Source organism: Aspergillus bombycis, assembly GCF_001792695.1.
Source record: "Aspergillus bombycis strain NRRL26010 chromosome Unknown contig00001, whole genome shotgun sequence".
NCBI lineage: Eukaryota > Fungi > Ascomycota > Eurotiomycetes > Eurotiales > Aspergillaceae > Aspergillus > Aspergillus bombycis.
The window spans coordinates 886,348-900,687 of NW_019170003.1; the positions used below are offsets into that span (position 1 = coordinate 886,348).

Below are 14,340 nucleotides of genomic sequence, written 5' to 3' on the forward strand. Positions count from 1 at the left end.
TGAAATTTTCCGAGACGGTCTTTCAGACTGAGAAGGGTGTATAGTGCTAATACAATAATTGCTCAAAATGCTTCCCCCGGCTTTGAACATTCCCAAATGGTACTTTCTCAATCCATGCTCTGTCGTATATATTGTCATGATTACCCCTCCCCCGCAATGCGTCACAACATGCGACAAGACCTATTAGAAGCTACATAACTATGCCATGACTGAACTGACCATGCATCTATAGGCTTGAAGCCAATTCTCACCTTTTACAACCACCAGTGAACAACTACTGTGTCTACCATCCCTCTTCCCCGGCAACAGCCGGCTACACAGTGATGATTGTGGGCGGTCCTAACGCCCGCACGGATTACCACATTAATACAACCCCAGAGTTCTTCTACCAGTATCGAGGCTCAATGCTTCTCCGAACTGTTGATACATCCTCTTCGCCCCCGACGTTCCAAGACATTCCCATCCACGAGGGTTCGCTGTTCCTGCTACCCGCCAATACGCCTCACTGTCCGGTGCGGTTCAAGGATACCGTGGGTGTTGTGATGGAGCAGCCCAGAGCTGAAGGTGCAGTTGATATTCTGCGGTGGTACTGTAAGAACTGTGGAGAGATTGTATGGGAGAAGCGTTTTGTCTGTACGGACCTGGGAACGCAGGTGAAAGAAGTTGTGGAAGAATTCGGCGCGGATCAGGAAAAGCGAACGTGCAAGGCTTGCAGTACTGTTGCTGAAACAAGATATCAAGAGGGGGAACTGGTACAGCCGCCCAGGTTCCTTGAGTAGTTGATGTTTGGAATGATTCCCAGAGAAACGTGTTAATTGATGTAAAATGTGGAGTTTACAGGGTGTATGTGATGATGATGATGATTACGATGATGATTGGCTATAAAATGGTAGTTGAATGTTGATAGTGAACTAAAAGAAAATTATAAAGGGCACCGAAGAGCTGAATGATTATTTATGTACCTATAGGAACAGGTTTTCTGGAACAACTATATCTTTATTCGTTATTTACGATTGGAGCAAGTTCTACCACTAAAGCGTAAAGTACCGCAGAACATAAACTACCTTAAATTAGAATATATCTACAGGTATTCGCGAGGTCAGAACTGATAATACTCAGAAGAGATCTTCCGGAGCTAATTGATAGGCCAGACCGTCATCCATAGTGGCATCGAAACCACACACATTCACGGACGAGTCGGAGACGACATTCTGTGCGCAGCGCGTAGAACCAGCTACCACAGCAAACGCAACATAGAAATCAAGGAAATATCCGTAGGCGACAACAGCTCTGGGGTGCAGCCATAGAAACGGAGAAAGCTGCATGTCTTCGAGTCCTGAAACCCGATTCTGCTTCGCCATCCTATGCTGGAACGCATGGGTGGTAGCTTAGGTGGACATTGCTGTGATATACTACTATGGAATACACTGAGAGCCCTCCTGCCCTTCGTATCTGCATTGTCAATATCGCTTTTCGTTAGTAATCGCGGGTCCCTTCAGAAGTGTATAAGTGAAACGGGGTTGGTTATTATATAAGGGTATATGTTGATTGTAAATCAATTAAGGGTTCCTGTGATCTACCTCGCCTGATTTAATCGGATATGAGTGACTCATAATTACCGTTAAAAGAGTATTGAATCCAAGTTCTTCATTCCTTGACAATAATATATCTGTTATAGTATATACCGTGGAAGAATTTCAGGAAGCTTATTTTCAATTCCTTGATACTTGGCTTTAGTTTATAGAGTGTAAAGTATCAAGTGACACTATCTCATTTAGGAGGGTAATTGGACGTATGCCTAGTTTACTAGTAGCTAGGCAAAACTCGTTTCTTAGACTATGTGAGGGTATCGGCCTGCCTAGAAAGTCGGATGAAGATGTATTTGTTTAGATTAGGTTGAGACTGACCACGACAGTGTAAAAGGAATGCCAGGAAACAGAATGTGAACAATGAATAGAAGTAAGAGTGGCCAGCTCTAAGGGACTTGAGACACAAAGGTACACAATTATAAAAAATACCAGAACGAGTGACACCTGCGGGGGTAAAAATCAATAGACAATAGAAAGAGAACATGCAGTTGAACAGATCTGATCAGGGTACTCTGTAAGGTTCACACAAACTAAGTTGGTATATGATAAAAGAGTCAGGATAGCAACTGAAAGGGGGGAGAAAACAAAAGACCCGGAATAGTACAGTGTATAGCATATCCAAGAGAAGAAAATGTGCCCAACCCATTATTAAAAATAAATCAGGAACGGACTCGCTAACCGATCAGAATGTCATCTCACATCACAGTTGCGAGAAACGTTTCAAGCCACAGAAAGAACTGATCCCTGGATCATATACCTCGTACACCAGCATTCCAACCACCTAACCCCATTAATCATCAAATGGACAGTCGATGCTTTCATGACCATCCCTTTCACAGAGTGCACACCACTTCGACTCATCAACTGCTCCGCTCGCTTTGCCTGCTACAGGAGCCATGGAAGATGTTGTCGCAACTCCTTTCAGCCCTTCTAAGACGACATCTCGGCCGGTTTTCTGAGGGGTGGTGCTATCCTCATGACTAGACTGCGTAGACTCAGGAGCTGGTGATGTCTCTGGTGTGAACTTTTCATCAGCTGAGTCCTCTTGAGAAGGCTCCTTCGTATCGGTGTTGCTCTTGTTCTTTTGCTCGGCGCCAAACATATTCGTGCAACTCAGGATATCGTGACCACCGGTTTCACAAATCTCGCACCACAAGGAAGCCCCGTCATCAGACCGGGCATCAGATTCGTGCATGGTCTCCAGTCGCTGATGAGAAGACTCCGAAGCGCTACGGAGTCGCCCAGGGTAAGCCTGATATTGGTCATCATGCTGTGGTTGATCATGCCAGTCGCCTGGGACCACAGTGCGGTCAGATAACCGATGGGCATGGTTGACGGTATGCTCGCCGCTGATCTTTCCGAGGGAGCTTGAAGATTTGTGGTAGGCGTGCAAACCATTGGTGGTGGGGTTGCGATGGCGATTGTCGCCATTGAGCTGTAACTGCTGAAGCTCATGCTCAAGTTCTTCAATACGGAAAGTCTTCCGTTCCGTCATACGTTCGAATTCCTCGACCCGCCGTTCCAAGTGGGCTACATGCTCCGAATCATACTCCGGCTGAGAGCCTCCGAGTTCATTCTGCTCAAGTGCATGCAAATCGGGGTCGCCCCGACTTAAGGAATGGATGATAGCTTTCAGGCCGCGGATCTCGTCATCCTTCTGATCAAGCTCCCTTGAATGCTGTTGCCCATCCCCCACCGCATGAGAAGAGCTTTCACGCTCCTTCTTCAACTCGAGCTTCGTTCGTTCGACCTCACCCCTTAAGAATTCGACTTCTGCTCGCGCCTCGGCTTCGCCACGGCGTGCGTCTTCCAGGCCCTCCTCCAATTCCGAGACCAACTCTTCGAGCTGCTTCAGTTGCCTTGCAACGGCTTCGACATCTTCTCCTCGATCCTGCAATTCTTTGTTTTGCTGCATGAGTTCATCTAGGCGCTGTTCATAAACCCGCTCAGTCTCGGCTGCAGCTATTTCCAAGGTATCCAGAGTGCTCCTGAAATCGGCCCGATGGAGGTCAAACTCTGTCGTCAGCTGGGCAATCCTCTCATTTTTATCACGCAACTGAGCGCGAATGGAAATGGCATCTGACCCCTCAAGCTCCTCTAGCATTCTCTGGAATTCGGATAACGTGGTTGCCTGCTCATCCAACTGCTTGTCACGGTCCAGGAGCTGTTTCTCCAGACCCCTAACTTGGTCTGTCAGCTCCTGCACCTCCGCAGCCATCGCCTTCCGCTGAATATCCGAGGACCTCGTAGATTGAATGTCATCATCTACACTCAGGCGAGAGGGCGGTCGGCTGGTCGAAGTGCGGGACGGCGCTTTGACTGGACTCCGTGGACGGCCATTCGAACTCGGGGCTCTCGACACCCCGGACGGAGTGCGCAATCCAGTGAGACTCAGTTTTGAGGGTGGCGGGCCACGTGGGGATTCGGCTCGAGGAAGTGAAGGCCGCCTCACAGGACGGGGAGTTCGAACCGCGGGGCTCAGGCCCGGACCGACGGATTTGCTGAAGTTGACGGGTCGGGAGGGAGTCGGAGGGTTTACACTAGGAATACTAGGAGCGGACAACCGTTTCGTGACGTACTTATTGTTGTTCATGGGGACGAAGATGCCCGAGCCGGGGGTGGAGGTTGTGAAGTATTTCTTCCCGTCCACATCACCGCTGTTCTTCCCTCGTCTGGCATGCTCAGCTGCCAGTTCAATGCCAGCAAATTTCCCTGGTTTGCCAGCCACAGTTCCTAGATACTTTATTGTACCATACATACCCCCGGGAACGTTTACCAGGTCACCGACCTGGATGTCGTCGAGGGGCGCCATCAGGGTGTCGAGAAAATGATTGGCCTTGACCGAGGGGACGAGGAGGGGGGGGATGTCAACCGGGATATTTAATCATTCGAAGTCTGAGCAAGGGACTCAGCGTAGAAAACAAGTCCGATATCGAAGGAAGGGATAAGTTGCGAAGACGGAGGTAACTGCGTGACTGATCATAGACCGGCAGTCATAGTGTTGATAGTCTGAGCAAACTAGTACTTAGGAGGATCGGAGGATTTTCTGCGCTGGTTTCTTCTTGTTCTGATCGGGCAGCGAGGGGACCACCGAAGGAGAAAGAATTGAGTCGATCGCCACACAGTTTCTCTCGAGTCAATGTATAAACAAATTGTTTCAACTCATCCCCAGAATTGTCATTATACATCTCAGGGGTTAGTTCCAATGATAACCGTAGCAAACATAAACAACCACACGAACGAACCATGGTTTGTGCTCCACCCATGCATGAGTGTTGAGTGGCCATACCGCCAGTTACTGTACAATACATACAACAAACCACCTGCTCGGGCAACAGGTGTGCAAGCCTCAGGAACCTTGGCTCAGACCGCCTACTGTGTTCAGTTGATGCACAAGTAACTACTATGTACTCCGTACATACATAACATTCACTACTAGTACTAGTTGGACTGTACTGCGTCAACATGGAAAGGGCATTAGATCTCCTAATACTATTTACTAGTGCCCTGGTCAAACCTGCTTGCTGGACTGTTCAGGACTGGCTTTGTTGTAATCTATCAATAAGTCTCAATATTTCCCCCGAGTAACGTGTTCAATGACATTATCATCTTGATATAACTAACATCAGCACAAATACAGTATTTGATATACGTAGCATCACAGCCTTATTTTTAAAAAAAGAAAAGGGGGAGTGTTGATTTTCCAGTCGATGTACGGAGTATAATTGGTAGACTGTTCGTGACCAGGTGTACTGGTTGCACGGGCTACGTACGACAACCGCCCCGACCTTATTATTCATCATATCTTCCACCTCATCATCAACTATCTCTGGCTTACTCTCAACCATAGCAGTGGGACTACCAAACAAGATTCACCACTCCATTAGTGGTAATTTTCTCATTTTATGTTTCATTTCAAAACATACAATCTCCCGATCTTTCCTTCCTTGCCGTTCGACTGCATACAGGCCTTCCCTCCCTTGCCGCACCTGTTCTCTCCTCATTTCCCCGGATCCGTTCGCATTCAAACGGTCGGCTGGCCTTGCGGTAGAACAGATTTATCACTACGACAAACAGATCAAACCATTGAGTGCGCATTGATTCGGCTGTCTAGTTGGATATTACGATTGTGATCAACCGAAAATGGCGCAATATTTCTTCGACCTCCTATATAACTTTACCGATTGCATGTGCTGCTTCCCCAGCACGCCGCAGCTTAAGATCAACAATCGTAGCTTTAAAATGCTCCGTCTCCTGGGCGAGGTAAGATATAAGGATCAAACGAGTCTTAGCCCATTGGGCTTTTACTGACTTAATGCTAGGGTGGTTTCTCCTACGTGTACCTAGTTCAAGACAAAGCAACGTCGGAGCTGTTTGCGCTGAAAAAGATCCGATGTCCCTTTGGTCAGGAGTCCGTCTCTCAAGCATTGAAAGAAGTGGAGGCCTACAATCTGTTTACATCACAATCCAATATCATTCATTCGATTGATCACTCCGTGTCCACCGAGTCAGGCTCGAAGTTCCGCTCCGATGGAGGAGAAGCCGGGTCCAAGACTGTTTATATCCTCCTGCCTTACTATCAACGAGGGAATCTACAGGATGCTATCAATGCCAATCTAGTGAACCATGCTCGATTTCCGGAGAAGCGATTAATGGTACTGATGCTGGGTGTCGCCACTGCGCTCCGGGCCATGCATCAATATCGTGTCCAGAGCGGTGCCGGCCCTACTCGGAAGGCGAAGGCAGTAAGAAGGGAAGGCGGAGAGGCAGATACATCCATGCGCATGAGCAAGCCCAAGCGCCGAGCCACCCAGGCGGCAGATGATGAAGATTCTGAGAACGAACCATTAATGGATGACGAGGTTACAAGGAGTCAGGAAGGCGTTCAAGATGGAGGTTTGCGCCCATACGCACATAGAGATATCAAACCTGGTAGAGTTCCCATTACCAACCCCGCGGGCTCAGCCACGTAGCTAACGATACTAGGCAACATCATGATTGATGATGACGGTCAAACACCCGTGCTGATGGATCTTGGTTCACTCGCCCCCAGCCCCATTGCTATCACTTCGCGTTCACTTGCTTTGGCAGTCCAAGATACTGCTGCGGAACATAGTACGATGCCATATCGAGCACCGGAACTTTTCGATGTGAAGACCGGCTCCATAATTGACACCAAAGTCGATATCTGGTCTTTGGGGTGTACTCTCTACGCTTGCTTGGTGGGCAAAAGCCCCTTTGAGGCACGTAGCGAGGAGACCGGCGGTAGCCTGAGTATGTGCGTCCTGGGTGGAGACTGGCGATTCCCTGATGAGAAACCGGGTACCAGCAAGGGCAAGGGCAAAGCTGGCGAGGAATCCCGGAACGACGCCACCGCGACGATCAGTGCGCCTGTCAAGGATGTCGTTCGGAAGTGTTTGCAGGTTGAACCGGCAGATCGACCGGACATTGATGAATTGATCCAAATCTTGAAAGATGTCATCAAGGATTTGCCAGATGATGACGAGCTTGCTGGCAGCTCCCGCTGAGGCAGGCTGCTGTTGTCATTACACCGACCATATCCCCACCACGCATCACGCTTGATTCATGTAAATTGCCTGTTGCGTTGTCTGGTAGTCAGCGACCGGACTGTACAGTATGAGCAAATCTTGAACACAATGTCCGATCTCACTCCGCGCCAATCTCGGATCTCCCGCGCGAAGTTTATGGCTGGCCTTACGGGGACATGTTTCCGAATAGTTTTTGTATTTCAACGTTTGATACCATAATCGCATAAGCTGCAGGCTGGCCTTTTGCAGATATCCGCACGATACGTTTATATTCGTTATATTTCCGCTAGAGCAGAGTTTGTTCGTGATGTATACCGGGCTGGTAGTTTGAATGTTTACCTACCTACTACTAGTACTAGTAGTAGCATTGTAGGCTTTAGATCACCCCTGTCTAAGGTTAACACCTCGTTGGTTATTAATTAAAGCTCGTGGCTTAGTAACCTGTGTAGGGGTCCCAACCGGGGGAGTACGGAAAACGTGCTAGAACGCCTCCTGTCTTACTTTTATATAATTATATGGTTATATAAATAGAACTAGGTTATCTAAGCTTAACAAAATCTCAGCTCTGTGATACGGAGTACACACCATCTGACAGCAAATAGACGTTCCGGATTAGTCGACAATAGTAAGCTTCTTGTGGCGTTTAAGGTGAACGTTCCCGATTTTTGGGACGTGTAACTAGTTCCATCACCTGGCGTTCTGATTGATTGATTAACAGATCAACGGGGATTAGTTGGTTAGTTAGTGAACTAAATCTAGGTTATCTCCGCTTAGTCACGGAAAGATCGTCATTGCAGTTTCGAAATTGATGAAATCTAGTCTCGACTCTTGTCATCAACTCTCGGGCCTTGTCGGGGTTTCGGCCACGGAGAGAAAAATTCCCGATGTATGATAGATCGATCCCCTATAGAAAATGCTTTAAAACAAAAAGATCTGCCATTCAGGAACCCCCCCCCCCCCCTCCCAACACCCGCTTACACTACCTTAGTGAAGTTTTTGTCTCTGTTATCTTTAGTCAGCGGCGGTCGGACTTGCTTTTCACACCCCCGGTTGTGGTCCCGCCTCTCAAATTAACGAAGTTGATCGATCATAGTCCCTTCACACTATCGCTAGTCTCTGTGGAGGCTGACTATCGATGTATCCATCTCCAACATCCGCCGAGAGGTCGGAGGATGAAACCCGACAGCAGCCCAGGAAGCGCACTGCGAGAGCCTGTGACGCATGCTATAAAAGAAAGGTATCACTGCAGTGTCCCTGGCTGTGGGCATAATGCTTATTCATGCACAGATCAAGTGCGACGCAGCTGTACCACAGTGTAACTGGTGTAGTCACCACAATATCCCATGTACATTTGAGCGAGTCATCCATAAAAGACGAAAAGATAAGACAAATGCAAATACGTATGCCATAGGAAAAACCAATCTTCATGATTTCCCCAAAGACACTAACTTCCCACCCAATCTGACAGCCAACAAAAAACTACCGGCCTGGCCGAGCGCATCGACCGGATAGAGAAACTCCTAACAGATAGCCTGTTCAGAGAGCCCAGTTTGTCTGCCTGATCTTCAGCTGCATACGTCGTAGGACTGACCATTTCCCTTCTAGCGCCTAATGTATCTCCTAGCTCCTCTGGACCGAGTGGGTTTGGGATAAAGTTGCCTGGGCCATCTCACGGCCAATCGTCCCTACCGTCTTCGGTGCCGCTTCATTTTGCGGGACGAGAGTTGAGCGTTGTGAGCCAGCTTACAGGTATCCCATTCTTATTACCCGAGGGCCAGGAATGGGTTCAATCGCGAACTGGGCAGAAAATCGACGTCGACAAGCTAAGTCCTACGAGGCCTCCCTGGGAGAAACAACGTGCATTGAATTCACGTGCAATGTTCAACGATCTGCAGACGGGGGCTATATTTGATCTTCCAGATAGAACGGTCTTGGAGCTTCATCTCGAAAGATATCGTGTATCACTTATGCAAAGCATATTTCCCATCGTTGACCAAGAACTTTTCCAGGAGACCATTGATGCTGTCTACCAGAAACCCCAGCCCGATTCGTGCTACGCAGAGTCAAGTTTAAGAGCGTGCATCTTTGCTTTTCTGGCATTCTCGTCTCTTATCATGAACCCTTGTAATGATGTGAACACACCGACACCGCCACCTGTTGACGGTGAGAGATACTTTATGAAAGCACATCTTTTGGTACCCCAAATTCTGCAAGGGACTCCAACACTGGATGGCGTCCAGGCGATTACATCACTGGTAAGATTTTAAATGAAATTGACGACTTTCCCTACCCCCCTTGTCGCTTCGACTTGGGTTGGCAAATGAACCATTCCACCACCACTCGTATATCTGATCATTATGGTTCCCTGCTACATGAATTTGACAACTGATATGAGTCTTCGAATTAGGCCTTGTTCGAGCTAATCACCGGTAGTCTGCAATCCGCAAACTACTTTGGCACTCTTGCAGCACGCATGTTATTTATGTTAGGTGCTCATACTTCCTATCCAGACGAAGCCGAATCTCCAATAAAAAATGCCAGAGGCCATCGCTCTCGAGTGCAACGGCAACTCAGAATTATCTTCTGGCTTTGCTTCACCATCGAGAAAGATGTCTGCATCCGGATTGGCCAACCTCAGATGTTCACAGACGAAAACTGCGATCTAACATTACCACCCGGCTATGTGGAACAGCTATACGCAGACATGCAGATACACACTTGCACGGAGGACCTACGAACAAGCGAAATAACAAGATATCCGTTATTCCCTGTCGACCTCCGCCTGAGCATCATCAAGTCTCGCGCCTACAGCGCGCTCTACTCATTCAAAGCCCTCAAGAAAACCGACGCGGAGCTTCTAAAAGACATCCGCGAGCTCGACGACGAGCTAGAGCGCTGGCGAATGTCCGTCCCCCTCGAATGGCGACCAACCCTGTCCTTCTCCCATGAAACCCCCGACCCAAACGTCAGCATGCATTCCGTCATGCTACGCCTAAACTATCACCTCTGCATGACAATCATTCATCAGGCCAGCAGCCGCTGCAAATCCTGGGCCAAAGGCCAGGGCGGCATGATGGACGGCGTGAGTTCCAGTCTCGCGCTCTCCGTCGAAGCCAGTCGATCGACCCTGCTCTACATCGAAGCGGCGGAGCATGTCCTCGTCGACGGCATTTTCTGGTAAGTCTCGCACGATCTACCTACACACACACACACACACACACACACACACACACACACAGTTCCAAGCTAACAAAACACCACCTAGGACTCTAATCTTCTACCCCATGTCCGCCCTCCTCGCGATCTTCTGCAACATTCTCCAGAATCCATCCGACCCGCAGGCCACAAAGGATGTGCGCCTCCTTCGAATAGCAATGGGTATGATGGAGCGGTTGTTCTCGCGACAGCCCTTCGCCGTCGCGGAGATCGTGCATATCAAGCTCGTGGCTGATTTCGTCTCCGAGTTGTATAGACTTGCTACTTGTGCTATTGAAAAGGCGTGGAATGAGCGTTCTCGTTAGAATGGGCATGTGTTGTGGTGTTCGAGGGCTATTTTTCAGGGACCGGATTGGGATATGGGGCTATGGGATTTGAAGTTATGGTTGGTATGCATGGTATATATGGGTGTTAGGTCTTGGTTTAGGGGGTATTCTGTTCTTTTACCTTTTAGTTCCCTGTTTTTCGGAGACTGATCGTATATACCTACTAGTAGTTGGGTTGAAAAATGCCGGTACCGTGTGTTTGTGTTGTGGCTTTGCTGATTTGGCACAATCGTTTTCTCGGGATTGCTCGACTGAGTGGATTGCTCACAAGTTCAGGTTGTGGGATGCCACGATTACAACGGTAGGGTTTACAAGACTTAGACTACAAAGGCAAAGAAAGATTATATAATGTGAACTGAAAAATGTATATTCATGACTATCAATGACTATGTGATCGTTGGGAAATCCTATTTGAAACTAGTCAGCAAATGGCTCACATGATTGACAATGCTTTGCAGAACAAGTTTTCAAAATCAAGCTTTGAAGCTTGAATTCTCAGATATTAGATGCGCAGATGTAATCAAAAAGCACTTTTGTGCTCTCAGATGGGGTTGAAACAAAGAATAATAGGCATCAATCATCATAGTAGGGGAAAAAAAGAGAAAAGTATAAACTTACCAAGCTCATGACAAGTTGGAAGGAGCATTAGTGTGTCGAAAATGCTGGATGTAGGAAACTCAAAACAGTCCAATTCGTTTAGGCATCATCAAGCCCAGCAGAAGAGACCGTAATGAGTGTCTTTCAAGTAACCAATTTGGTCATGTCGAAGTATGGATGAGAGGTAAACATGAAAATGTTCGTCACGGCAAAATTTGGTGGGATTTTAAAAGGCGCGTAATTAGCGCCACACGTGACCATCCCGGATCAATCATGCTCCGCTATGTAAAGTGGATAGCTCGAACAAACACGCCGAAAACAGATGCTCGAAATCTCACCTTGGATCCTTCTCGAGGTGAAGGACCTGTATGTTGCACTGTAACCCAAACTGTCCCATTTGAGTCCACGGGCTGCCCACTCGAGGAGCTGATCACTAGTGCGAAAGAAACGGCGTATTGGACTGATGGCTCACGTTATGCATCCCTTGCTGTTGCTTGTCTGGGTGTCCAAATGTAGACAATGTAGTTAGTGCTATAACAATAGAATTGCTATGCATGAAGAGCATGGTATTGGGCGACTGAAGTGCTGGGAACTAAGTGCTTCATATTGGCCAAAACTTCAGCCCTCAATTCTTCTCATCTAGGAGGTCCCAGACCAATTGCGCATCCCCAGTCGCTTTTTCTTCTGAAACACTGGATTTCTTCGTATCATTATCGGGAGTTTCGACGGGTGCTGCATCCACGTCAACGCCGTCCTTCTTCAGTTGGTCGAGGGCCCCAGTAATTTCCGCCTTTAACTTGTCCATTTGCTGAATCTCCTCTCTGGTGCGGCTCAGCTGTTCCTCCATCATCAGAATGAGCGATTCACGCGCTTGGTGAGGTCGATACAGGTTGAGAAGATGATGCGCGTTGATGAACAAATTGCGCAAGTCCTCCACCTTGGATTCAAACTGCTCAGGAGCTACCGAAAGGATGCCCACAAATTCCAGGAAGTTTAGAAGCAACGATTTGCTGATCTTGAGGAGGTAATACGCGTGATTTAGGGGCTGGGTAGGTTCTGAGGTTTGTTCACGGTCGGCGTCACCTGTTGGCGGAGAAGGATAAAGCTGTGTGATGCCTTGATCTTGGAGGGGGGGAAGAGCCGTTGAGAGCTGCAATCGCGTATAAGCTACGATCCACAGCAAGAGAAAGGAGCAGTTAATGCGCTTACGCTTTGTAGCTCGCCAAACACACTGTAATGGCCTGATTTGGGTATCTCTGGTGGAATGAGAAAACGAAGCTCTGGTGGTATGTCTAAAGCCTGCAATTCAGCCGGCGTCCACTTCTTTTTCTGTGGTTTTCCATCCTCATTTTTCGATGCATTTTTCTTGATCTCGTCTAGCTTTTTGAGGTTATCCGGCGTGAAGTGTTTCCACAAAGGCGGCGGCGGAGCGAAAGCCGTGAGAGGTCGTTGTTGTCCGGCGTCGGCCATAACTTTTGCTTTGTGCAATGATACCCCAGAATGATATTTAAATACGCTATAAGACGATTTGACGACGGGGAAGGTCAGGTTATGGCGAGGTAGTTTAGCTGTGATGGTAGTCTGGGACTGCGATGCGGAGATACCGCGGGAGTAGTGGTGGTCTGTGCGTCTAAAGGCGGCATTGGTCTCGCATGGCTGTCGCAAGCGTTTCGGATTCCTATCCTCAGTCTCAAGGAGACTGTCATGTCCATGAACCCGGGCTTCCATTGACACCACAGAGATGCCTCGTAGTGGATTATCAGCTGCATCCTTTTCCCGCCCAGCGCAATCCGGGGTACCCGGTGCTGTGGTTCGTTTCTACCAGCGATCGTTTCCAGCGGTTGACTATCTGGCACTAGGATGCATTGTAGGAGGTTGGATCTTGGTCGGTGCCTTGTTTATCTAATTTATTGATCTCAGCTTGCTAATATGTTCACATCCAGATCCAGCTTTTTGTGACCCCATTTCATCGTCTGTTTTCCCTTGACAACAAGGCCATTCAATATCCCTTTGCTGTAGTGGAAAGAGTTCCCGTTGGTGAGCGTCTCCCATACCGAGATGTTGCGCTTTAAGCACTGACAATATACACCAGTATGGTCCATTATATACGCTGGGGTTATTCCGTTTGCATTACTGCTCTTGTGGGCTGCCACGTTCCGACCGAAGCCCTATAAAGTCCAAGTAACTATACTTGGTTTCTTAGTGGCCTTGATGTTGACTTCGCTGCTCACGGATATAATCAAGAACGCGGTGGGACGACCTCGCCCCGACTTGATCTCACGATGTATCCCCAAGAAGGGCACCCCTGAAAACAAGCTGGTCGCCTGGACCGTATGCACCCAGACGAGTCAACATATTCTTCAAGAAGGATGGAGAAGCTTTCCAAGTGGCCACAGCAGCTTCTCTTTCAGCGGGCTAGGATATCTGTCCTTGTTAGTTTTGGCTCGCAAACCAACCCCCTCAACCTTTCGTGTTTCTAACGGTTGTTTTGTACCAGCTTCTTTTCCGGTCAGATGCATGTGTTCAGACCGAGGACCGACCTTTGCCGCTGCCTTGTGGCTCTTTTGCCTTTTCTCTGCGCATTGATGATTGCTATTTCACGTCTCGATGATTATAGACATGATGTATATGATGTCACATGTGGCTCTATCCTAGGTACTGCGGTTGCCTACTTCTCGTACCGGCGCTACTATCCCTCTCTGCGGTCCGTTATCTGCGACATGCCCTACGACAAAGCAGGAATCACCGGTGAAGAGGGATTCTACAAACTTGCCAGTGACGAGGAACAACAGGTACAGAGACCTGGGGTTTCTTCCCGTCAGTGGGGAGCCGAGGAGGAGGTTTATCAACTTAGTGAAGCTTCATCATCGCCACGTCGAGTGTAAAGTACTTTTTCTCTTTCTTTTAGATTAATGATACCCTTCAAGCTATGTATCAGATTCTGGGTTATTATCCAGACCAGCGTATATATGAGTTGTAACGAAAACCGTTGCTGTGTTTGAGAGCTACGGATAGAACGTGACTAAACAAAGTAGGTGAATTATCATTAATTATCTATACATA

The 14,340-nt window shown here is 48.1% G+C and overlaps 6 protein-coding genes across 6 annotated transcripts; 4 read left to right on the forward strand and 2 right to left on the reverse strand.

Annotated features, from left to right (window-relative positions):
* Positions 1-67: 67 nt before the first annotated feature.
* ABOM_000319 (3-hydroxyanthranilate 3,4-dioxygenase) lies at positions 68-779 on the forward strand (the record flags this gene model as incomplete). The annotated part of the gene is made up of 2 exons (XM_022527449.1): positions 68-99; positions 233-779. 2 exons carry the CDS (start codon positions 68-70, stop codon positions 777-779), a joined length of 579 nt encoding a protein of 192 aa, XP_022394833.1.
* A 1,600-nt stretch (positions 780-2,379) lies between these two features.
* Positions 2,380-4,401, reverse strand: ABOM_000320 (CAP-Gly domain containing linker protein BIK1; the record flags this gene model as incomplete). The annotated part of the gene is made up of 1 exon (XM_022527450.1): positions 2,380-4,401. The coding sequence occupies one exon, from the start codon at positions 4,399-4,401 to the stop codon at positions 2,380-2,382; it is 2,022 nt and encodes a 673-aa protein (XP_022395070.1).
* A 1,331-nt stretch (positions 4,402-5,732) lies between these two features.
* On the forward strand, positions 5,733-7,117 carry ABOM_000321 (putative serine/threonine protein kinase ENV7; the record flags this gene model as incomplete). Its single annotated transcript, XM_022527451.1, has 3 exons — positions 5,733-5,852; positions 5,912-6,521; positions 6,576-7,117. 3 exons carry the CDS (start codon positions 5,733-5,735, stop codon positions 7,115-7,117), a joined length of 1,272 nt encoding a protein of 423 aa, XP_022395071.1.
* Positions 7,118-8,407: 1,290 nt separating this feature from the next.
* ABOM_000322 (putative C6 transcription factor) lies at positions 8,408-10,659 on the forward strand (the record flags this gene model as incomplete). The annotated part of the gene is made up of 5 exons (XM_022527452.1): positions 8,408-8,538; positions 8,607-8,686; positions 8,744-9,393; positions 9,546-10,315; positions 10,404-10,659. 5 exons carry the CDS (start codon positions 8,408-8,410, stop codon positions 10,657-10,659), a joined length of 1,887 nt encoding a protein of 628 aa, XP_022395068.1.
* Positions 10,660-11,902: 1,243 nt separating this feature from the next.
* med7 (mediator complex subunit MED7) lies at positions 11,903-12,747 on the reverse strand (the record flags this gene model as incomplete). The annotated part of the gene is made up of 2 exons (XM_022527453.1): positions 11,903-12,427; positions 12,487-12,747. The coding sequence occupies 2 exons, from the start codon at positions 12,745-12,747 to the stop codon at positions 11,903-11,905; spliced, it is 786 nt and encodes a 261-aa protein (XP_022395069.1).
* Positions 12,748-13,018: 271 nt separating this feature from the next.
* ABOM_000324 (phosphatase PAP2 family protein) lies at positions 13,019-14,162 on the forward strand (the record flags this gene model as incomplete). Its single annotated transcript, XM_022527454.1, has 4 exons — positions 13,019-13,162; positions 13,221-13,314; positions 13,370-13,709; positions 13,775-14,162. 4 exons carry the CDS (start codon positions 13,019-13,021, stop codon positions 14,160-14,162), a joined length of 966 nt encoding a protein of 321 aa, XP_022395066.1.
* Positions 14,163-14,340: the final 178 nt, after the last annotated feature.